This window comes from Vulpes lagopus, chromosome 6 (assembly GCF_018345385.1).
Source record: "Vulpes lagopus strain Blue_001 chromosome 6, ASM1834538v1, whole genome shotgun sequence".
NCBI classification, from domain to species: Eukaryota; Metazoa; Chordata; class Mammalia; order Carnivora; family Canidae; genus Vulpes; species Vulpes lagopus.
The window spans coordinates 93,955,062-93,979,870 of NC_054829.1; the positions used below are offsets into that span (position 1 = coordinate 93,955,062).

At 35.7% G+C, this 24,809-nt stretch overlaps 2 protein-coding genes across 3 annotated transcripts in view; one reads left to right on the plus strand and one right to left on the minus strand.

Moving 5' to 3' along the window:
- The window catches only part of UNC5C (unc-5 netrin receptor C), a 352,959-nt gene that overhangs the window by 179,746 nt on the left and 148,404 nt on the right, over positions 1-24,809 (minus strand). The window lies entirely within an intron of this gene.
- LOC121493439 (nuclear transport factor 2-like) lies at positions 14,501-14,997 on the plus strand. Its single transcript, XM_041759299.1, has one exon. It carries the CDS (start codon positions 14,501-14,503, stop codon positions 14,882-14,884), a length of 384 nt encoding a protein of 127 aa, XP_041615233.1. The 3' UTR covers positions 14,885-14,997.

The following is a 24,809-nucleotide window of genomic DNA, read 5'->3' on the forward strand; positions in this document are numbered from 1 at the left end:
GCCTTCAGAGGTGAATTGAAAGCCTGTTTTCAGTAATGCTTTGGTTAAGCAGCTTTTTCCTGGTACAATAGGTTCCTCACTATAATGCCATTTGGTAAGTTTTTCTGCATGGGTTATATCTTGACAGACATGATATCATAAAAATAACTAAGAACTGTAAAAAGTGAGAAAATCCAGACTACATTAAAAAATATGCAAACACACTGCATAAGACAGACTTGTCATTATGCTTCAACATTTGCTGAGCCTACAGTTAAAAGAAAGAAAAATACTTAAGTTTTTTTTATGGTGAAATCAAATGGGATTGGGATTAGACATGGGAAAATCAAGTCTTTTCGTTATTCTAAAGAATATGGAAGCTGCAGCATAATCTGTAAATTCAGAGACCTGTGTCTGCATCCACATTGCTTGAGTTCACTATTTAATGCCTGTGTGAATTTGGGCAGATTACTTAACTTCTCTGTTCCTCTCTTTTTTCATTTGGGAATTGGGGATAATTTTATTGCCAAATTCAAAGCATCGTGATGTAGGTTAAGTGTGTTAATACGTATAAAGCACAGAGAACACAGAGGCTATATAGCATTTGTTAAATAAAATAGCTATTCATAAAAGGAAGTAAATTCAAAACCTCACAGGATACAGCATACAGACAATTGAGAAGCAGTAAATCAAATGGGTATTTAATTGTCATTTTCACCCAGCATAACATATGTTCTCTTCCAAATAAAACATGAAAATGCAATAACCCTTACTAACCTTTGACAACTTATTTATAAACACCATGTTCTGCATTTCTTGGGAAAGGTTTTCAAGGTATGCATCTTTCTGGTTTCTAGATTATAATGCAACAGCACTAGAGCCTGGATAATCACACTGTTTTTAATCAATTACCTCTTCAATGCAATGCCTCCTGAACCATTTCCTAGAACATGTAACAACTGTATCATATAATTGTGTAAAACCCAAGATACACATGCCTGTTGTTTAATGCTAATTTCCTTGAGCTTTCTAAGAAGAATTGCTATTGACTACTTTCATTAGGAAACTATTGACCCTCCTCCAGTGGAGCATCCTGAGAAGAAATTCACTAAATATGCCTCATATTTCATCTCTTGAATATCAAGGTGCAATCGGCATGCTGAAGGATATGGTTTATTTAATCCAAAATTAAAATTTTATAGGCTACATTACCTAAAGTAAATTGCTTAATACATTTAGAAGAACAGCTGCTTTCTAAGTGTTTGGCTTCCTGTACTTGAGGCCTAAATTGGGTGAACCCCTACAGACACAAGTACAGTAGTCTCCATATTTCAGATGTCAAATCCTGTCCTCCCTCCTCAACCACATACACAAAACAATTTTCACAGGGGAAAGATTTGCTGTATCAGGTACCATTGATTCCAAAGAGATTTTTTAATCTTTCCTCTCTCTTTCTTAGTCTACAAAATTGAGAAATAATCAAAACTATTTTATAAGATTAAACAGCCTGATTTTCAATTTATTCAGCCTTGTTTGGGTATTACTCCGTTTTTATTTAAAGTAGTCATGCTATATTTAAAAATAGATTAGAGGCACCTTACAACAAAAACAGATATAAAACCCAGCACTTAAAGCTGGAACTAATGTGTGGCTGGTGGTTCATGAACACGAGGGAGACTTTCTCACTTGGCTTCTAAGCCAAGTATTCAGAAATCCTCCTACAGTACTCAGAGGATGTAAATATAATAAAAGAGTACAATCTAGATGTCTGTACAGTTGAGTGGAAGAGATGGCGCCAGACTCTAGGCCCTTTGGAAGACATACTACCACATGAGAGGGCAGGGCAGATAGGGGCTAGTAGGATTCCCCCAGCACTCATTTCAGCTAGAAGTTGCTAAGAGCTGGTGTCTGCAAAACTAGATATAACCCTAGTTTTGAAGCCTTCGTTCAATTATCTCCTACATCATTCTCTGCTACTAATAATGTACAAGGCACCATGATCTCTTGTCTTGTCCTACAATAATATCCTCAAAGCTCTCCCTATGTTGACTTGAAACTCTTAAACATGACCATCCTCCAACATCAGAGTAATATTTTAAAAATATAACCATTTATATTTTTAAATATACACATGGCACAATACTTCTGACCATCCCCTTTTGGTTTTCACCATGGCCTAGAATGCCTTATATCTACACGACCTGACACTAGCTTCCCATCGTTCCTACCACGGTCTCCTTCTTCACTCTGCTCCAGCTACTCAGACATTTTGGTGTTCCTTTGAACACCTGCCAACAATCTCTGGCTTCAGGATCATTCGTGGTTCCTGATGGAACTTGATAGGGCATTTCTCCTTCCACTCTGCTGTCTCAACAGAGTGTAGACCCCTCTCTACAGTCACTTCTCCCAGAAGTATGTTGTCTCTGTATTTACTACTTCATTCCTTTGTGGCCTTTTCTTTCACCCAATATTATGGCACATGTTGATTTGTTAATATGTTTTTTATCTAATTCTTCTTCCATCTATCCTAAAAATGTTTATTTCCCTGCTATCCATAGCACTAGCACAATGATTGGCACATGTAGGTACTCAACAAATGACTACTGAGTAAGTGAATGGACCTCCAATTTCTAGGAAAGAAACAGTTTAGCTGATTGTCTATAGGATAAGGAATGAAAGATACTGACTGCTTTTACAAATGTAGATGAAGAGTGGAATACTTCCATTAATTCCTCTTTGGCTGTTAAAAAGGTTAGGTTTCTGTTAGGTTTCAAAATAAGGAAGCAAGAGTAAATACGTTTCTTCTGGTTTGTTTAGTAATTCCAAATATAATGAAGCTGTTTTGATGACAATCTCTAATCAAATCACCATAGACGAGATCTGATCTCTGGCTGGACTCCAACTGTCATTGTTTGGTAAATCTGAAGAGTAGGTTTGAATTAGCCCTTCAATTATATTATAAGCAGGTTTACATCCCAATACAAATTTGAAGAATGTACACACTAATGTCAAGATAAGAGAAAGAGAATGTCAAAGCAGCATCTCTCAGGACTGATCTTAATGAGTTAGGAAACTAATCCAAGAAAACAAAGGAAAGTAATATTTCAATACAGGTCTCCCAACAGTTGTAGGACACAGAACAAGAGCACAAATGGAAGCCCACATACTGTATGTCTAAATACTTCAAGGTTATACATCAAGCTAACAAAATATTCAGTAAAATATTTTTTTATCCTCTAATCTTGACAAATACACCTTCCTGGGATTTACTATATGGCTAAATTCTACATTATCAGTCTTTATGGGTCCTGACTTCCATGTTGAGGCCCATGGAGGCCTGCGAGGAGCAGATGTATTCTCTTTCCACCCCCGGATCCCTTAGTTGCTATGGGCAGCTTTGCAGGCACCCACGCGGCCATCCCCATACACCTGCAGAAGCTCTGTCCATAAGCCTTACAAACAGTTGCCTTTTGGCCACTCCTTAGACCTAGGACTTTACACACTGACAGGAAGGCTTGCCTTTGAGAGGACAGACCCAGGGACATGATATATGCATGCATTAGAATCAAGCAAGAGCTATTTTGAGAATACTAAAGTTCTGGGTACCCACAGCAAACCTGGACTTGGAAGTAGATGAGGAAGCATGTAGAAGACCCACAGTAGGGACCCTCTAGAGTGCAAGACCCAGAATAGCAAGCCTCGAAAGCAAGCTTATGGGTGGTATGGTCAGTGCCAGTCAGGGTCTTTCTACAAAATAGGAAAAGAGAAGTATGGAAATCAAACACATACTACATGGGTCATATAAAGTAAATAGAGCTCAGAAAAAAATCACATTATGTCTTGGGAGCTTAATTATAATAGTCACATTATGTCCCGAAATGTCTTGGGAGCTTAATTATAATAATAGATTGAACTATGGTATTAAATATTTAAATCAGCACTTCAAGCAATAAAGAATAGAAACGACATGGCAAATAACATGGACTGGAGTAACATACCCTGAAAATACTTGACAGAGACTCAGAAGTGAATGTTTTATCCTGTTTGTCTTTCCTTCACCTACCTTGTCTAGTGGCTTGCTGCATAGTTGACCCTCAATTAACATTTGAGTAAGAACTGGATGAACAAATAAAAAATTAAATTAAAAAATATGAGAGAAGCTGACAGACATAGAAAGCAAATAATCAGTGTTCTGAATCAACGTAAAAATAAATTGGAATTGGTTATTAAGGACATAATTGAAGAAAATATTTTAAAACGTAGTCAAAATTAATACAAAGAAAACATTATCAAAGTACCTTCTCTTAAGGTTACCTAATCTCAGAGAAAAAGAAATTTTCTACACTGCCATACAGGGTGAAAAAAACAAGAGATTATTTTAAATGAAGCCATTATTGAGAAATGTATAAATATCTTTTCTTCAGTGAAGAAGAAAACAGAATGTTACAACAGTGGGAATGCAAAAGTGATTGTTATAAAGAAAATATGTTAATACAGTATGCTTATGTGAAAAACAATCAAAACATCATTTAATTAATTTGAGCCAAAAAAATATTTGAAAACTTTTAACACTCACTCCTAATAAAATCACCAAACATAAGATGAGGAAGACAATTTTCTAATATAAAGTATCTATTTTACAATGAAAAGCAATGTTCTCAATGGCAAACTCCTTGAGTCCCTTTAAATCCAGCAACAAAATAAGAGTGCTCACTCTTTAATATTGTCTTATGCTATATAATTTTAATAACTATAATATACTAGTTAATATTTCTTATGTAAGATGTTTAAAATAAAGGCAATAAACATAAAATATTTTATTCATTAAGTCATTTTTATTAATGCCCTTGAGATTTAGATATATCTTTTTCTTAATTTGCCTTTGAGATGTAGATACATAAATATGTGCATACACACATAATTTTTCAGAAAAACATGTCTGCTCTGCATCTTGTATTGTTGGCCTATAAGGTGATTCATATTTTTTACTCTATGAAACAGGTTATCTGATATTAGAGAATAAAGGAAAACAGATTATAAACACAGAAGTTGTTCCTATGTTCTATAGGAAAAAGTAAACATGTTGATGTACCAATATTTATGTTTAAAACAGGGCCAGCTTAAAAACCAGTAATCTATTATATGTTTAGAAGTTTTCTTTTTGAAAAAATAAAAGTTTTTACATTTTTTTATTATGATAACTAAGTGATGAGTGTATCATTCTGAATCAAATTATAGTCCTTGACAGTAGATTAAACTTAAAACTAAACCTAAAGTTATTGTAGGCTGCAACTACTTGATCTGCTTTTCCAAATTTTTCCTTTTTCCTTGATGATAGAGTATTTCCAAGTTACTTCTCAAATAAATTAATGTTATTGTCTATAATACACCATAATCCATTCTTGTATTGCTAGAAATTCAAATTTGATAAGCATTTTTATTGAAACTGCAGTTTCTTTTTACAAATTAAAAGACGAGTCAGCATAGCCCGAGGGTGTCCATGATGCCCCTAGACAGCAGTTTTGGTTATCTGTCTCTTCACTGGTCTTTTAGGCTAAATCCAGTGAGGGGCTAACACCACTCCTCAGTCAGGCCTCAGCCCTGCAGGATTGTTCAACATTATACAGAATTTGTATAAGCAAATCATCATTTGTAATATTCAGGGAACTTAATCAGTTGCTTGATTATATTTTGGAATGTAACGGCACCCAGAGAAAAGTCAAACGGCTAAGACAAAACATAAGTAAGAAGGCTTTTTTTTTTTTTTGTGGGGAGAAAGCTGTCTTTAATATTCTTATTTTAAAATCACACTTTTCAATTTTCTGCTTTATAATGAACTACAGCCAATTACTTCCCATCAACACTGATAAAAAGAGCTGTCCAACTGTTCAACATTTGCTCTACTAATTGAATGATCAATTATTCAAATAAATGATTCTCCCTATTAAGCTCCAAGAAAAGTCTTGGTTGTTGCACCAGCCCCAGATATAATATAATGTGGAGCAACAAAGAGACCAAATCCAGATAGGATTCTGAATTGTTAAGAGAAAATCCCTCTAATTGGGCTAAGATTTATGGTACTAGAAACTGCTTCGGCATCTCATGGATTCTGATTTTTTCTGAGACTGCTAATCTCACCTTCTCATAGACTGTTTTGCTGATTAATTCATTGGCAAGTATCACTATGTTCCTTAAGAACATGCACTTTGTTAGGTAATGGATTTTAATGATTAGTCTAAATGCACTCCTTCCTTGCCAGCAAAGAAGGACTTCTCCCTAAGTTATCTCAGCCCCAAGAGGACTCTGCAGGGAGTGGGGGGTCGGGCAGTGGCAGGGGAATTCTCAGCTGAGAGACAGCAGATGTGTTCTGCATTCATGCCCTACATTTAGGTGGATTAATAATAGCTGAAGGTCATTCTGTGGATTTGCTCTTTTAAAGACAAAATAACTTTTAAAAGACTCAGACTGCCTGGGTAAGCAGATACTAGCCATAGTGTTCACAGTATTCAGAAGGATTCCTTCTCAATAAGTGACAAGCTTTAAAGGTACAGACATGCATCCAAGCAAGGAGCGCTTACATCAATGGGGGTGATTTTCACTGCCCCAAACCAATACCTACTTTCACACACAGAGTCACACAGGACTTTCACCCATGTCTAAAAGCCAACTAGTTCAAAGCAACACAAGATTTGGTAGCTTATAGAGTAAGCGGCTAACTTTCATTGGTAGGTCTCCTTCTTCCCCAAATTAAGAATATGCTGATGGGAATGAAAATTATACGTTTTTTTTTCCCTTTCAGTTTTATTGAGCTATAAGTGACATATAGCTATTTATATTTAAAGCATACAGCATAATGACTTGAGAGGAAATACAGCTTTTAGAAGTCAGATTAGTGTGCAACTGAATCATCTAAAAAGTGTATGGTAAATGCAAAGTATACCCCACTTTCAGAACAGGAGCTAAGAATCAGATTCTCAGAGATACAATCTATTAATGGGAGGAACATCTACTAACCTGGGCAGAATTTTATCTCAAATGAGGCTAGGTTAAAGTATGGATATAAGCCCATGTAACTGTAACTATTTTTATGATATCCTAAGGCTATTGTATGGGTGATGATCATTTCAGGAGCTAAAAAAGCCACATTTTTGGATGTACAAACATACATCGTTTACGTAAATTCTAGTCAGTAATAGCTTCCTGCAGAGAGTTGAGGAAAGATCATTGAAATATGAGCATTAGAGTCAAGACTATGTCCCAGGGTCCGTCAGTGACTGGCACACCACAGGTCTCCGACAGCTATTTACTGAATGACTGAATGACTCCAGGTAGCATTGACTACTTCCAACTTCATTCCATTGATCTCCCATAGGAAATTTGAGAGCAAGCATGCAATTTAAAAATCTTAAATTAGATTAAAAACCACATTTTGTAAAATTTTACATTATTGACTTCCTATAGCTAACAAACATGATGATTTGGAGTTATTTAAGATGTCTTAGAAATAGGCGACTTTGTATTGTATTTCTAGAAAAAACTTTAAATTTTCTTCATAAAACTTAGAATGTTCACCTAATATTTTACTAGTGTTTTGTTTTAAGACTTCCAGTTGGCCACATGATTATGTTCCTGGTTTACAAACTTTATAATCATGACTTGTTTTGAAAGTAGGAATAAATATTCATACTGAGGGTAATTTATTGGTTCTGATACACATAATTTAAAAACTATTGGTGAATAGAGGAAAAAGGGTAACTGGGGCAAGGGGTAGAAAGACAATAAAGAAATATAGTCTGATCAATAATAAATAGGATACTAAGAAACACCCTAGAGACTCCATGCCTCCAATTTCACTTAAGTCTTAACATACTTTACATTTCAAATCATATCTCACAGAACAAGTGATAGGATTACACTGCTAAATCCATAAGCATTGATTTTTGTCTCAGTCACAGATGCATGCTGTGCACTATTGGAAAATTTGCTAAAATAGGTTTGCGCTGCAGAGTGACTAGCATGTAGTGAGCACTATTTCTATAAACTTGCCAAAGTCTTTAATAAGCAATCATCTAAGCTTTAGAAACATAAACAACATTAAATTACACAGAATCCTCTGAACCTGCTCATGGATCTTTCGCAATTCTCTCATTTTTCATTGTTGTGGAGGCCTTCCTATTCCCCAAGCGGAGTATCCTGCTTTCTAAAAATCACAGCACACATGTGTGAGCTTTCAAAGTGTTTTTAGGAAATATCCCCAGTGGACTCTGGAGAGCTTGCCTTCCGGTCAGAGAAAGAAGAAGCGCTCAAATGGGCTATTATTTTCACTGATAGGTTGACCCCATTCCTTGTGGAATTTTGGATTTAGTTTCACATGATTTAGTTTCACATGGTGGTAGATCAGTGCTCAGTAGCTGTGAGAATAACAACCACTTGGCACTCCTGAGGCAGGATAAGGAATCTTGGGAGAGGACAGGCCTAAGATAAGGAGGTGAAAGATGGCAGTGCTGCCTCATGCCTTTGTTGGTTCTGCCAACTACTCCTGGGGAAGGGCTGTTAGAGACTGTGCTAGGAAATGGAAAAGGGCCACAAATAGTCCCTGGAAGACTTGTGGCTTGATGATGCAAAAAGGCTAGGTATTATAGCATTTGTTGCTTTTATCACATTGCTCATTCACCATTAGAAACTAGTTTTCTGAAACATCCTTTTTAAATTGTTATGACAATTTTCTTCGTTCTATGTTTTCATGCCCTCTACCTTGACTTAACTCTTTTTGATGGAGAGAATCCTATTTGGTCCCATTTTCTCACGCTCCAATTTTTGTTCTAGCTAGATTATCATATCTAGTTTATTTCCATGTACTTTAAATAGATCTTTAAAAATATTTTGATTTTAATGTTTAAAATAACATAGAAGATTGAATTTTTAAAAAAATAAAAATCAAAGTTATCAATCAGCATTTTAGGTCTCATTAACATGGCCAAATTTGGATAGAATGTAAATAACATAGAAGAACACTTAACATCACTAGTATAATTGCAAGTACAAATTACTATTTTTCCTGATGTCTAAGGCTTCTATATTCCTTAGGTGACCATCATTAACATAACTTCTTAAAATTAGTCATTTGTTTAAAAAATAAAACCTTGAAAACCAAATCTCCTGATTTGCTGTGATGCTAGTTTTCTCACTTTTTTTTTTTTTCCTATGGTGACAAATAACTCCCTTTTGTGAATATCCTGGAGTAAAACCACACTATTTATTCAGAATTCATTAAATGATCGTCTCTAATTTCTATGATTAAGCATTTAGCTTCAGATTTTGCATGTAGCTAATAGCACTGAGCCCACCTTAATTAACTTAACCTCATTAAAGAAAAGCGCTCTCTCCTGGGGACCACGTGACAAGTGAAATGTGAAAGTTCATATTTTGTTCAATTTTACTATACCGATTTAAAACCTTCATTTTAATGAATACTTGTTAAGTATTCAATGTGTACTAAAGAGGAGTATAGAAGTCTAGAGTATAGAAGAAAAGGAAATAAGATTTAAACATTTTTAAATTCTAATACCTAACAATATTAGTTTATAAAAAGGTTATTAATGAGCATACATTTCTGAAAAAATTTACTGCGCTATCATCAAGCCACAAGAACAATGTGAATTTCTTACAGGCACAGCATAAGATGTATGCTTTGCTTCTGAGTATGAACACGCATCATTATTGAACATCCATAGTGATTCTAAGAGGGCCACTTTGAAGATCTTCATCATGGAGCTGGATGTGTTGATTGTATATTTCTGTGAAATTATTCATGAAGGTGCTTGACGTTCACTGTGAAAGAAAAGTATTGTCTGTGTGTGGGTGCCATGGCACTAAAAGAAAATGGAAATAGAAGGAGTGTAAACAACTATCTCTATTCTTCTATCTTCTTAATTCATTTTTCAAATAATCATGTCTTCTCTAGTTTTCCCCCAAAAGGAAAACACTACCACCACCTATGCCTACCTTTGAGACAATAACTGAGCAGTGCTAACTTTAACAAAAATTATTAAATTTTGAGTATGTCTAAAGCTCAGATATTAGAATGTCAAATTAAAACATACAATTTAATTATTTGGTACATCACTTCTAAACTTTGAGTGTTTTATTAATAATGAGGATTTGGAAATATTGCATAGAATATTGCATATACACTTACCAATGACCTAAATGACATCCTCAGTGGCTAGATTTAAAAAAAAAAAAAAAGCCAAAACCCTGCTAAAGCATTAAATGAAAATTTTGGATGGACAAGGCTACTAAGATATTCAGACAATAGGCTGGCACTGTATCAGTTTACAATGACTGGCTGCTGACCACAGTACTGGAATGTAGATAAGAGTGCACGTGTGTGAGGGTCAGCTGGTCAGTGACAGCTGTGACTAGCAGGAAAGAGCAAAGCCCAAATCTAGGATTTCTATAGCAGCCACCTGCATGCTCAGCAGCCCCAGATGAACCTGAGTGAGAACCTGGTGTCCAGGTTTCCCAGCCACACTGCAGATAACACCAGTGAGTTGGTTCAGGTCACATGGGGCCTGTTTCAAAGTAGTGTCTAGACTTGGTAAGCATAAGGTCCTCTTTACCCATATCATCATCCCTGACCTGCACGAACACAGATTTGTCGGACCTGAAGCTTAAAGAACTTGCGAGACCATATTAAGAATAATAATCCAAAATCATGTATAAAAACTTAGATGCAGGGGATCCCTGGGTGGCGCAGCGGTTTGGCGCCTGCCTTTGGCCCAGGGCGCGATCCTGGAGACCCAGGATCGAATCCCACGTCGGGCTCCCAGGTGCATGGAGCCTGCTTCTCCCTCTGCCTGTGTCTCTGCCTCTCTCTCTCAATCTGTGACTATCATAAATAAATAAAAAAATTTAAAAAAATAAAAAAAAACTTAGATGCAAAGTATATATTTTATTTAAAATGAGAAAAGAAGTCATACAAAATTAAAAATCTGTAAAAAGACAAATATGACAAATATTACAAAATTCAGAAAAGTAACATTTATCTTCTTCTTAGCTGCCTGTCACACTTTAATGATGCTTTTTTTCCCCTTTTGCATTTGTTTTGCTTCCCACTCCTTATGGCTTTTCCATATGACCAAGGTCTTGCATTTAATGCATATTACTCTGACTTGTCTCATTTCCCAGAGTTATTCTAAAGTTCTATAATTGCAAGCTTGTAGTCCATTGCCATGTTGGTCTTTGAAACATTTTTAATGTTGCTTCTCTTTCACTTCTTACTCTGAAGCACAGATGCTTGGCTCTGCTTTGGATGGCACGCTGGCACTAGTCTGGGCAGTGCATCTGTTAGAGTGAATCACTCTTCCTCTGGTCACACTACCCAGCAGATATGACAATGGGTTTGGTGTCATGGCCACCATTGGCTTCTCCCTGTCATAGCTTTGCTATTTCTCTTGGCTCCATGGTCATGGGCATCTCTGACCTTTCCTTATAGCAAGTTGTGATATGGGATAGGAATCTTGAATCTGAAATCTTTTTTTTTTTAAGCAGAAAAAAAGAAAACCAGGTGATAATTTAGAGTATGGGAAATAACTCTGAGTCCTTTGCTTAAACTGAAAAAAAAAAATAAAATAAAAAGTTCACATTCAAAGCAGTGCTTTCCTAACTTGGGAATTTTAAGCATCTTCATTTCTTTTTAATGTTTTAACACTTCCTGGCCCACTATATAAGATACACTTCCATACAGAAACATAATGTGCATGTTCTCTAAAGATCCTTTCTCTTTGAAGTCACAAACATCATCTTCCATATCTGATTACTTCTAGTACACTGCATGAGAGAAAAATGTCCAACTATCCTGGGTCATTTTCTATAAATCAATCTTTTGGGAACAGATTACACCTTAGCTTTTAATGACACTTATTAATATATTATATTAGTATATTAGCACACTGGCATTCAAAAGGAATTCATAAGGCATAGACCTAATTTGGATAAGTACATAGAGTATAGAGTCCCCAGGTGGAGTAATCTCCTATCTGCCTATGTCCCCTTTTGGCAATGGAATAAATAGCCTTGCCATCATTTGATTCTAAATTGATTCTCCTACTTAGCCACTGCTTTATCAATGCTTGGCTGAATGTAAAGCTGGGAGTGAGCAACTTCCTCAGGGTGCACTGCTTTTGATGGGTTAGCTGTCAAATGCTCCATTGTCCAAATTACACTGCTACTGTAGATTTCCTGCTAAGAAACAATTTACTGTAGCATAGAGCTATCAGTCTTGTGGGTTGTGTTAGTTTTGGGGGATCAAAATCTGATTAACTTACTGCAGACACACAGCAGTTCCTACTGTTGCTTTCCCCAAATTTCCATTTACTGTGTTGTTAGCAGGACATGATAATAGAGGCCCTCTACGGAAGCACTGCTAGAATAAACAGTAAGCAATGCTGCCAAAGCCACATGCAATATCAAGGCTAAAGATAAGCATGAAAATAACAAATAAAAAAAGAGAAGAGATGAAGAAAAAGAAGCTAAATCATCAATATGTTCTCATATTTTTCTTCTTCCAAGAAAGAAGAAAACGTAAATTATCTGGAATATATTATCTAACATAACATAATGGAAGTATATTAAAATATATTAGAGTATATTAAAAGTAACATATATAATATATACCTATTATATATACATTACTTTTAGCCAGACATCTTTTCCAAACTGATAAACAGTTATAAAGGGATAAGCACTCCAAATGGTATGTGTGTGGATTTTCCTTATTTTATTATGTTGTTGTTAAATACATAAGCATCATGAGATGTTACAAACAAATCTCTTTTGGTGATTTAATGTTTTCTTCTTTTAAAAAACTATTCCCATAATAGTCATCCTCAAGATTTCTGTTTGGGAATGTTAAGACTCAATTATTGCTTTATTGATTCAATACAACAACTTAATGATGAGTCTGTTTACCTTTTCTACTAGCTTATTTATATAAATACCAAACAACAGCATACCAAGGAGATTTCTGTGATGAGCAAAATGCCAGGCTCTCTACTTCTTATTCAATAGGAGGGAGTTGAGTATTAGACTTAATTTAATCATTGCATTCAAGACAGGACCAAACATCAGTTCTAATATTGCATTTGTGATAATATTGGCATCCATATTTGCTAACTTAATTGCAGCACTACAACTAGCTTTAATATAAACTTCCAAATTTTAATAAGCTGAGACACGGACATTGTCATTACACCAGCAAATAAGTGCACATGTCACCTTCTCATCTTCTCAAGAAGACCCACTCATTTTCTCTTCCCATCAGGATACTCAGATTTGTCTGTCGTCTTTCACTCAAAAAAGTATTCTACTTTAGTACACTAAACACTTTTGTAAATAGCATTAACTGATTTACTCCATAAAGGGCCATTTGCTAGATTAGTAACAGTGTGAAAAAATGATTTGCTCTAAAAGAAAGTAACTAGAACAGTTCCTTTCAAAACCAAATATTTTATTATATATAAGTATAACTACTTGTATACATCTCAAATATATATGCAACATACATATGCACATGTGGAAATATCTATAGTTGATATCTATGTATTTTTCAATAGGCTTTAAATGAAAGCTTGATGGTGGCAAGGCTAAGAAGAGAACTGGTTGTTGTCCTAACTTTAAGCTCATCTTCTGCCTGCTTTTCAACCTCATGTAGGAATATTTCTTGAGTAACTATTATATACTGGGTTCTGTGTTTGGTCTTGCAAATACATTGTGCATATAAATAGTCTTTATCCTTAAAGAATTCACAGTATAATAGAAAAACTGAAAAATGATTACAAATACAGGAATAATAGACAGAAGTATAAAGCAAAGAGAACACATTGTGCCTGCAAGGGAAGAGGTTAAAGGAGAGTATATTTTAGCAAAATCTTGAAAGAAGACCTGGTTAGGTGGGCAAGTAGGCAAAAGACACTTTATACACTTGTCATGTTACAGAAGTAGGGCTCAACAGAGCAGTTATGAAGAAGCATAGCAAGTCTGGTAGAGCTAGAACACAGGTCGCAAGTAACTGAGTGTGGATAAGGCTGGAGTGAGAGTAAGGGCCCGACAGGTAGAAACAAGAAACTTGAATGAATCCTGGCAAGAAGCCATTAAAGAATTTTTCAGGAAAGAGTAGCAGGTCCCAATTTCCATTTAAAAATAATTACTCCAGTAGCTGTGTGGAAAAAGAATTCGAAAAGGTGGAAGACAGAAAAGTGGTTGAGTAGTCAGGAGATAATTGCAAAGCTGGTGATATTATGGAGACTGTACCAAGACTGTGGTTTTGGTAAAGATTAGAAGCCAAATTTAAAAGATCGGTTGAGAAGACAAGGTGTTTGGTTGGATAGGAGTTGAGGGATAAGTTAAAAATGAAGCGTCTGACTTGGCTGACTGGTGCAACCAATAAATTAAGAGTATGTAAGAAAAGGGCCGCCACCGCTGCCACTTGGGTCTCAATGAGGCCGGGTGATGCTCCAGAATGGGAGACAAGTCAATTTGGGAGCATATTGGATCCAGCTTCATTCAGCATTACTACCAGTTATTTGATAACGACAGAACCCAACTAGGCACAATTTATATTGATGCATCATGCCTTACGTGGGAAGGACAGCAGTTCCAGGGGAAAGCTGCCATTGTGGAGAAGTTGTCTAGCCTTCCATTCCAGAAAATCCAGCACAGCATCACGGCACAGGACCATCAGCCCATGCCAGATAGCTGCATCATCAGCATGGTAGTGGGCCAGCTCAAGGCTGATGAAGACCGCATCATGGGGTTCCACCAGATGTTCCTATTAAAGAACATCAATGATGCTTGGGTTTGCACCAATGACATGTTCAGGCTTGCCCTGCACAACTTCGGCTGACCTCTTCCCAGCCAGGCACTCATGCTGTTTCCTCCTCCCTCCTCTTCCTGATAACTATTCACACTCCTCCAGATGCTCCAAATATCATACACCAATGAGCAGGGCCGCGGTGGGAGCGGGCGCAGTGCGCTGCTACTACTGAGGTATTGTGCATGATGTTTGGATGCTAGAATAGTTGCATCTGACAGGAGAAGTTTGTGTTGTACCAGCCCATGCCTTGGAAAGACTTAAGTAATGTAAAAGGTTGTCTTTTTTTTCTTTTTTTTTTTAAATCTACTGACAAGTTGCTCTAGTAACCCAAAGAAGTGAAGGAGAAAGCAGCTGCCTCACCGCCCAGATATTGACCGCCCAGATATTGATTTGTTCAGATGTTTCAATGGCTCATGATATAATAAAACCACAAAAATTTTCTTAATAGTTAAAAAAAAATTATGTAAGAAAAGGACACAGTGTAAAATGAGAGAGAAGAGAGATGAGTTCCTTCACGTTATATCTGAACCCAAATGGAGGACTGGAGCCCTTTTGGAATCGGTGGTGGGAGATCTTCCAGAGTGAGGTGAAATGTCTTCAACCACTGCAGTAAATATGGATTCCCTGTTTCTGTCATCTATTCCCTTTGTGCTTTGTAATTAAAGAAAAAAAAAACTTTCATACTCATAAAGACCTCATTTTGTTTCAAACATGCTTTGAAAATACAAGTGTGCTATTTATGATTTTACCCTATTATACAGATATGTTGAATTGCTCATATTATAAAAAATTGCAGATTATAATTTGTAAAAAGAGAACATTCAATGTTATACTGCTCAATTTCATTTTATTCTTGTAAAGAATTTATATTTTCATTGAAATTCATTTTGATCATCACTAAATAAGAACTAAAGCCAAAGGATTTTCAATGATGTTTCATAGAACTATAAAACATAGAAAGAAGGTTTTTAATAGCACAGTGTATTATTTTAGGGTTCTAAAATTGAAAGTGTCAGAAGTTTCCATTGCTACTGATAGCAATGGATTGAGTTGATGATTCTGATATTAAAATGAGGAACAAAAATGTCCTTATTAATTTTCGTATTACTACAAAATTATTATTTCTGCTGCTGGCTATACACATTTTATCTCCAGTGTTGGCCAGTGGCTAAAGGTCCAGTCCCATGATAACAAGTTCCAGTAGGCAACCTACCTGAATGTCCTCCTTGGACCTTAAATTACGCATATTAAGCAATGCACCTCCCCAATTTTGTTTTCTACTTATTTTTTTGAGCTCTGATATGTCCAGAATTCTTTTATTTGGACTATATTTCAGTAACAAGCTGAGGAAAAAAAAATCAGGCTCTAATAGGATGACTATTGTTGCAAAACAGAAACCTAGAAGTTGCTCAGGGGCTGAACTACGAATGTAGTTCAAATACAAAATTGAAACATCAAAAACCTCAGTCCTCTTCAAACAACATCTAACATTCACTCTATATAATGCTCTGATAACCGTGTCACTGTTATTGCTGGTACCCATTCTGAAATTTGTCTTGACTCATTTTTAATCATCCATCATAACCTGCAGTGACTCTTCCTATATAATTTCTTTAATGTTTGTCCCATGTATTTCTTCAACCACTCCTCTGCCCCAGCTCACTCTCATATTATTACAACCAATTGGTAGGGGGTCTCTGACATCACTATTATGCCTCGATACAGTTTCTGCATATACAGTTGACTAAGCATTCACATGTCCACATTTTTTCAGTCTTATCTCACTCTTTACTACAACACTGATTTTTTTCAAATATTTCTTTCTTGGGGATCCCTGGGTGGCTCAGCGGTTTAGCACCTGCCTTCGGCCCAGGGCGTGATCCTGGAGTCCCGGGATCGAGTCCCACGTTGCGCTCCCTGCATGGAGCCTGCTTCTCCCTCTGCCTGTGTCTCTACTTCTCTCTCTCTATCTCTCATGAATAAATAAATAAAATCTTTAAAAAATATATTTCTTTCTTCTGAGCACACTCAGCACAGCTGCATAGTTTGGACATCCGTGCCTTTGATTTTTCTGAAGCCCTCTGTACTTCTTTATGTACTGCCTGCTATCCTTTGAGATGCAGATGATTTTTTCAGTCCCTCAAAGCTGATGTTATCCCTAACACATACAGTTAAATTTCTGCAGAGCTATGATTTGCTAGTCTGTCTTGAAGACAAGAATGTTGACAGCTGGAGACACCATGGCCACATCCCTGCCTTGTTGGGAAGGACAGATGCTGGACCTATTCTCACTTTCCACCAAAAAGGCCTTTGTCTTGTGCTCTTCTTACGCTTAATTTAATGTGGTAAAGTATTTTTTTTCCTCTAAGGATCTTAATGGATATTCACATGGGTTTTAATCCAAGATTAGAAGCAAGATGTCAACAAAATATAAGGTATTGGGCATGTCCAAGGCTTAGACAAGTATGGCAATGCTTAAACTAATATAAACTCTGGTCTTCTACATACACTTCTCTTTCACTCCTCACACAAATAAATTGCGAGATTTAAAGAATGTATATTCAAATCTGGAAGAAAAAATATATTCTAGCTCATAAAGAAAGCATATTTTTAAATGCATTCATGTTTTATGTGAACCTGTGTCCTATTTGTTTGAATTCAATATATTTAAGAATAAATAGCCATACCTCAACTTAAATATCCTGACATTTCTAATTTTGCGCCAATTTCTCACGTAGTTTTACTTTTAAATGTGAAAAAGTAAGTGCTCTGAAATTCCATCCACATGCAGAGCTAACAACTTAATATTAATGGTTTTAAAAATAATGTCATATTTCTAAAATCCTGTGTCTCTGACATGGCTGACCCAACTATGAACCTGTGACTAGTTTTCTTAAAGAGCAAAGTAATATTTTTTTTCTTTTTGCCTGTGATAATGCATCTCAAATATCAGTTCAATATTGGTTTTTACTTAGCTGACAAAGACCCTCGTCCTAAAATATTTTTACTTACAATAACCTGATTATTGCAAGGAGTTTGCTGTTTAGGAAACTACCTAAATGACTGACTGCTTCCCAAAAGTATGCTAAAGATTTCCAAGCCATCTTTCCAAGGCAGTTAAGTAGATAAGTAAAGCCCGTAAGATCTCTGTTCAAGAGATGGATAGTTCTACATTTGTTCCAGAGGGATATTTTTCATATTCAATGAGTAGGCACATTTGCTTTAATACTGAAAATTACCTACCAGAGATGATCTATTTTTACACAAACACTATGAACATTACACAAGCCACATTAATAATAATAATACAGAAAAGGGCTCCCAGAAATAGGAGTCCAGGAATATGAAGAATAATGTAAATTTAAAAACAACCAACGACAACAATAACAGGACAGCGAAAAAGTACAGTAATTTACCGATCTGGCACTACATAAACCAGCAAATGTACTTTATGATGTTTATCTTTGCTATAATTTTCAGAACATAAAACCATACCTTGATTGCAAGTCTGATCTATTATTCACAGAATCGTTTTAAAGAATTTGTTTATAAAGTCTCATTTCAAACAGATGCAAATTAGTCATGTTGGAACAGGTAGGAAAAACACAGTTCTCACACAACTGATGAACAATTCCTTTTGCTTCTTGACAGAAAAACCCTGCATACTAACTAAAACTAAAAGAAACAGAGGCGCCTGTGTAGCTCAGTCAGAAGAGCACATGAGTCCTGATCTCGGGATCTTAAGTTTGAAACCCCAGGCTGGGTATAGAGCTTTCTAAAAAACATAAATGAACTTAAAAAAAAAAAAAAAAAAAGAAACAAACAGTAAAGAAAAAAATGAAACTGGAGATGAGGCCTCTGACTTTCTGGTTGCTCAGGTTTATACACTTTGATTTTACTTCACCATAGTCACTTGCTGTTTCTCTTAACTTTTGGAGGTGGGATTAAAGTGTGACAATGCCTATAGTTCTAAGAGTCTTGCATAAGAATAATTCATATTCTGAGCACTTACTCTGTGTCAGGCATAAGGCTGAGGATATATTCTCACTTAATTCTTTAACATCCCTACTAAGTAGTCTTATTTCTATCTCCATTCTAGAATGAAGAAACTGAGATTTGAAGAGGTGAAGTAATTTTGCATAAATTCACATAATTCTTAAGTGGTGAAATCATTATGTAAATACAGCCAGTCTGACTCCTGAACCATGCTCTCAATTTCTTTGCTATATTATCTCTCTATATGGCCACAGGACCTTTGTTTTTTGTGGGGTTTTTTTGAGTTAATGGTATTAAGTAAGCATACATGTTAGATAAATATTTTCTAGAATCTGTCAGTTAAGAATCCATTGTGCAATGAACATTTTTTCCTAAAAAATTTTTGCCAGGTAAAAGAAATGTTGCAAAAAGCTGCCTTAAGCATATTCCACAGATCTCCCACTTGGCAATTTGATAGGCCTGCTATTATTCAAACACACTTGTCCGTAACCATACTAGAGCAATCAAGTGAAACAAAGCAGGTTACACTGAAAGTACTTAGAAAGCTGCGCACACGGTTATACAAACCCAGAAAGCATCCAAAACTGCTGGAAAGGAAATCTGGTCAATTCAAATACTAACCATCACAGTTAAGGCAATTTCCCAACATTTATCTTCCCATCAGTCGTTATAATGGATGTTTTACTATTCAGTTTGAAAAGAAAAATCTAAGTATTTACTACAGAAGGTATGCGAAAGATGTTTACATAACAAAATAGTCAATAAAATAAGATAAAACAGATTGTTAGACTGATTTTTGCCTCCCTTTTCTCCTACATACAGAGGGGTAAGCTAAAACATGAGCATTGCACAGATTTCTAGAACTGTGCTATTCTACAAGATAGCCACTAGCCACAAGTGGCTTTCAGGCACTTCAAATCTGGATAGCTAAACAATTGAAGTGAATTTTAAATTTGTATTTCTATTAATTTAAATTTAAAATTGATTGATACTCAATTTAGTGACTGGAAAATTTTTAAGTATCTTTGGTGTAATTCAGGTAGATAAATTTGCTTTTTCAAATGCAAATTCTATGAAATCAAATACAGATCATGTATTTCCAATTAAAATTTAGCATCTGAGTTGAGATGTGCTGTGAATATAAAATACACACTAGATTTCAAAAACATTAAAAAAGAGAACATTAAATACCTCATTGTTTTTAAATATTGATTACATGTTTAAATGATATTTTAGAAGTATTGAGTTGAAAATAATGTTAAGATTAATTTTACCTTTTTACTTTTTTTTATACCTTTTTACTTTTTAAAAGCGTAATTATAAGAAAATTTAAAATTACATACACAATGCCCATTATAGCTCTATTGGATATTATTCTAGATAGTTCTATTGTTTTAGGCTTTTAAGCTCATTGCTTGTCTTGAAAATAGTTTAAAAGTATGCCCCAAACCTTATGAAAATGACATTATTTCTTAATCATAATCTCCATTCTCATTGTTGGACAAGAAGGATTCTAAATCTTTATCTGTTGGACAGTAAAAAATTCTGATTCTTAATTAAGTAGACTCAACAAAAGATAAATCACTCAAACAAAAAAAAGGAAACAGAGATTTTTAGGGGGTGCCTTACTTATCCCATTTCTCCAGACACCACTGGTGGGTTAAAACCAGGATTTGAAAAATGACTACCTGAAAACTCTCCAGGTGACTTTCGCAAGGTACATTTCTAAAAGGTTCCAAAACAGACACACTCCCTAGAACTTCTAAACAAGGGAGTTGGTAACTAAAGAAATCTACAGCATTCTCATTCTTGACTTCTACATTTTCAAAAGAGAGAAAGTTAGTATCCTATGCTTCTTAATGATCCCAATGGTGTTTATCCTTTGGGCTACCCTCTAAAGGTAAATACATCCAAACCAAACAATCATGCAAGTAAACAAATAAGATGGCTCAGGGTATCCATAGATCTGAATAGAGGGCCAAGCCCTTTGTGACAGAAAGCAAAGGTCACCACCTCCTTGGGCCTGTTTCCTTATTTCCCAAATGGAAACAGGGAGATTCATGATATCCAAAGGTTTCTTCTAGCTTTAAAAGTTGGTGATTCTAAATGGATTCTTGGAAGCTAACTCTCACAGAATACTTTTCCATTTTTCACAGCACCTTGCATATTTAATTCACAACCAGCTGGTGACAAGCTTCTTAACCCTCTTTAACCAAGGAGAAATCTTAGATGAAAGAGGCTAACTGACCTCCAAACTGACACAGTTTTAGAAACTTGGTAGCCTGGGCCTACAACTAATCTATATTATTTCCCCATGTATTATACTGATTGTCATTTTCTGACAGTTGCAGAAATTATGCTGAACAATTTTCATATATTAAATCATTTATAAAAGATGGGCTAGACAGATAACTGTCATTTCTTTCTAATAGATCTAGCACTCTTTCTTTGTCTTTCACTGTCAATACCACCTATTTTAAATGTAAACTCTTAGAAGTCAGTAAGAATATCTATGAAAGATAGACAAAATGTATTTACTAGATAGTGTCTTAACCATCTTGATGACAAATCTCTCAACTTTTTTCAACTACGATGTTGTACAAATTATGAAATGAGCCATGTTATTTTTGTAGGGAAAAGGTATTTTTGGAGAGGTATTCATAATACTTTTTAATGTACGTTGAAAAATAAATTAGGTTTTTTGTTTGTTTGTTTGTTTGTTTTACAGAAAGAGATCTTTGAAGCCTAAAAGAACTAAATAGCTTACAAATTTATTCAATTTTCACCCAAGGACCCCCTCCTCCCAGAAAGTTGGTTCATTATTGAGTAATTAATAGTTATTTCTTCTGTGAGTCAGTAAACAAAAATTATATAACAGACAACATTTTAGGGCTAAGAGAAAGCATTCCAGTTAAAAATGATTGGTCATTAATTAGTCTAAAAATGTTAGGACTTCTTGGCAGCACTTAAAGAATCGGCAGAGCAATTTTTTAAGAGAGTGTGAATTATATAAACACTTTACCGATAGACCACTATAGAAATCTTGTCACGGTAAAATGATTTAAAGTGTCACAAGATGGAAAATAAGAGAATTTTCATTTATCAGATGTTTTATAAACAAATTCAGCCAATTATATATTACTAGTTCATAAGGACAGGACTGAGGCCATATTGATTTAACTGTGACTATCTAAAAGTAAAAATCTCCCAGGAGACTATAAATAGGATATATACATCATACATTCCCTCAGGGAAATTCCTTCAGATCAGCATGCACAGTATTAGAAGTCCACAAATCCACCCTTTAACCTGGCAACAAAAGAGAAAAGAAACAGCAGGGATTTCTACCCTTGGGGAAACGTAGTAGCCATTGGCTTAGATTTATTGTACTCTGCTCCGCCATGTGTCACTTCATGATACAGTGCAATGTGGGAGTAGGAGAGATGGAAGAGTTAGATGGTTCAGAGCGAATGTCAAAGTTGTATCTGTGGACTGCAGTGTTACCTTCCCCACCAGTGTAATAGGAGTTATTATTGTAAAGAGATCATAGGGTGAAACATAACATGTTGAGTTAATGTGAGCAATTCGAATTTTCCAAGATGGAACTTTTGTGACCAGATCATACCAGTTGGCTGTGGAGCACCACTGGAGGAATCAATGGTAAATATTAAGAAAGGAGGTAAGAAACTCCTCCTGTTAAAATATAACACACATGCTAGGTGGGCTGTACTGATATTCCACAGCACACTTACTGTATCTTAAAGTTCTCCTGGAGTATTTTCTAAATTAGAATCATTCCAACTGGCACTCTGGACTTGATTAGGAAGTTCTATTGAGAACCATTAACATTTCCAAATATTTAATTTTTTTTCTTCTAAATATTGAACGAGGACATTATTTCTGCAGTTTAATTACCAAGCTCCCACCCACCTCTGAAATATGGATATGGGTGTAATTTTACCAGGTTTATGCAGAGAATATTTAGCATGTTGATATTTCCTTCCTGTGATCATTTATTCATTTGAAATTAAAAACCTAAAACAGGCATTTTTCTGATATTTTATTATAGCCAGCCGTTCCGTAAGCTACAGAGTTGCCTGTTTTAAAAAACAGAATTCAGGGACACCTGGGTGGCTCAGGAGCTGAGCGCCTGCCTTCAGCTCAGGGTGTGGTCCTAGGGTCCTGGGATCGTGTCCCACATCGGGCTCCCCTCATGGAGCCTGCTTCTCCCTCTGCCTGTGTCTCTGCCTCTTAGGTCTCTCTCTCTCTCTCTCTCTCTCTCTGTGTGTGTCTCATGAATAAATAACATTTAAAAAAAATAAACACAGAATTCAAAAAGCAATTCCTATATAACCTGTTTTTTCCAAGATAGCTTACTATATGTTTCTGCTCTAGGCATCAACCCTGGAAGACAACTTTGAATGTAAATCAGATTAAAATTATGATAATGGTACTCATTTTTGAAAACCTCTTCTCTGATAGTTTTATTAAGAAACAGAAAAACAAATGAAGATATCTGGCTGGGTAGCTAAGGACATCTTATCTACAAACCTGAACTGAATACTGTTAATGCATTGCCTTTAGTGGTGCTTTAGATGTGCAGAAGTGCATACTGATACTATAAAATAAATCTACCATTTTCTGCAGTATTGCTACTCCATTTGTATTATTTTAAGACTTAGCTAAGCTTGACTTCTGTACCCAGCTGCTTTCTAGCTATCTAACTGAAACTCCTTTCCACTCCTGAAGCTTCATGAATAATTTGTGAAGGCAACTTCAATCCCACTAAAGCAATTTCTGAAAGGCAGTAATGAAATCCCACAAACGGGAAACTAACTCTACTATCCGCCCCTCCTTACACTATGGATAAAATGTCTCTAGTTGGGAAATCTCCTCCTGGTAGAGCAGGGATTGATCTTTACCTACCCTTACTGCCAAAGGATGAAAACAGTCATGTTAAAATAAATAAGTATGTAAGCAAACAGAATTCTTTTAGCAGCAAAAACTATACACTATTTTTTTTTTTCCTGTTGACTTCCAGAGATAGGAGATGATTTAGGCCTGGAAAGTTTTTTGGTGGGACAAGTACCTCCGAAATAGATTTCTTTATATAAATCAAAGGGGATGACAAAATATACAATCATAATTTTGAAAAGGTATTTGCTTATATATATATTTTTTTTTTCTCATCTCTCATTTTCTGAGAAAATTTGTATTCCTTTGTTAGTGTTATCCTACTGTTTGCTAGATAGTATGCTCTGCAGCAAGATGCTGGTTCCAAAGCAATTCAGTAGCACAAGCAGCACTAGAAGAATTGATGAAAAAAAAAAATGGAATAAAAACGAGAGAAAACCTCGCTCTCTTCTATTACTGACACCTAAGACAACAGGCTGTGAAAATGGTTTCATTAAAAAATAACAAGCTCATGCTCACCAGGGGATAGATCAGGGCAAACTGAATCAAAAATTCCTCAATCATTGCTCAAGTAGGTCAACTAGAATTAATGCAAAGGGCAAAGATTCACAGTGAGCTCCCTCTTTCCCACCAGTCTGCTTCTTTAGCCCTCTTTCCTGGCCAAGAGGTAAATGGTTTGGAGGGATCCTCCATGATGGGCAGGTCTTTTGGCCAGGCCTTTCTTTGGACCCATATAAAAGTGGCCCCTTGACTCTTAACTATAGAGAACAAACAGATGGTTACCAGAGGGGAGGTGGATGGGGCAATGAGTACATTGGTGAAGGAGATTAAGAGCTCACTTATCATAATGAGCACTGAGTAATATATAGAATTGCTGAATTGCTATATTGTACACCTGAAACTAATATAACACTGTCTATTAACTATACCAGAATTAAAAAAATAAAAGGTGGCCCCTTGTCCTGGAAACTACTAGTTTGAACACTGCAAGTTATCTACACCAAAATGCTAACAGACTGCTAATTAGATCCAAAGTTATTTGCCT

What these genes read in the sequence shown, in the direction of transcription:
- LOC121493439 (XM_041759299.1), top strand. Translation starts at nt 14,501, where the DNA reads ATGGGAGACAAGTCAATTTGGGAGCATATTGGATCCAGCTTCATTCAG.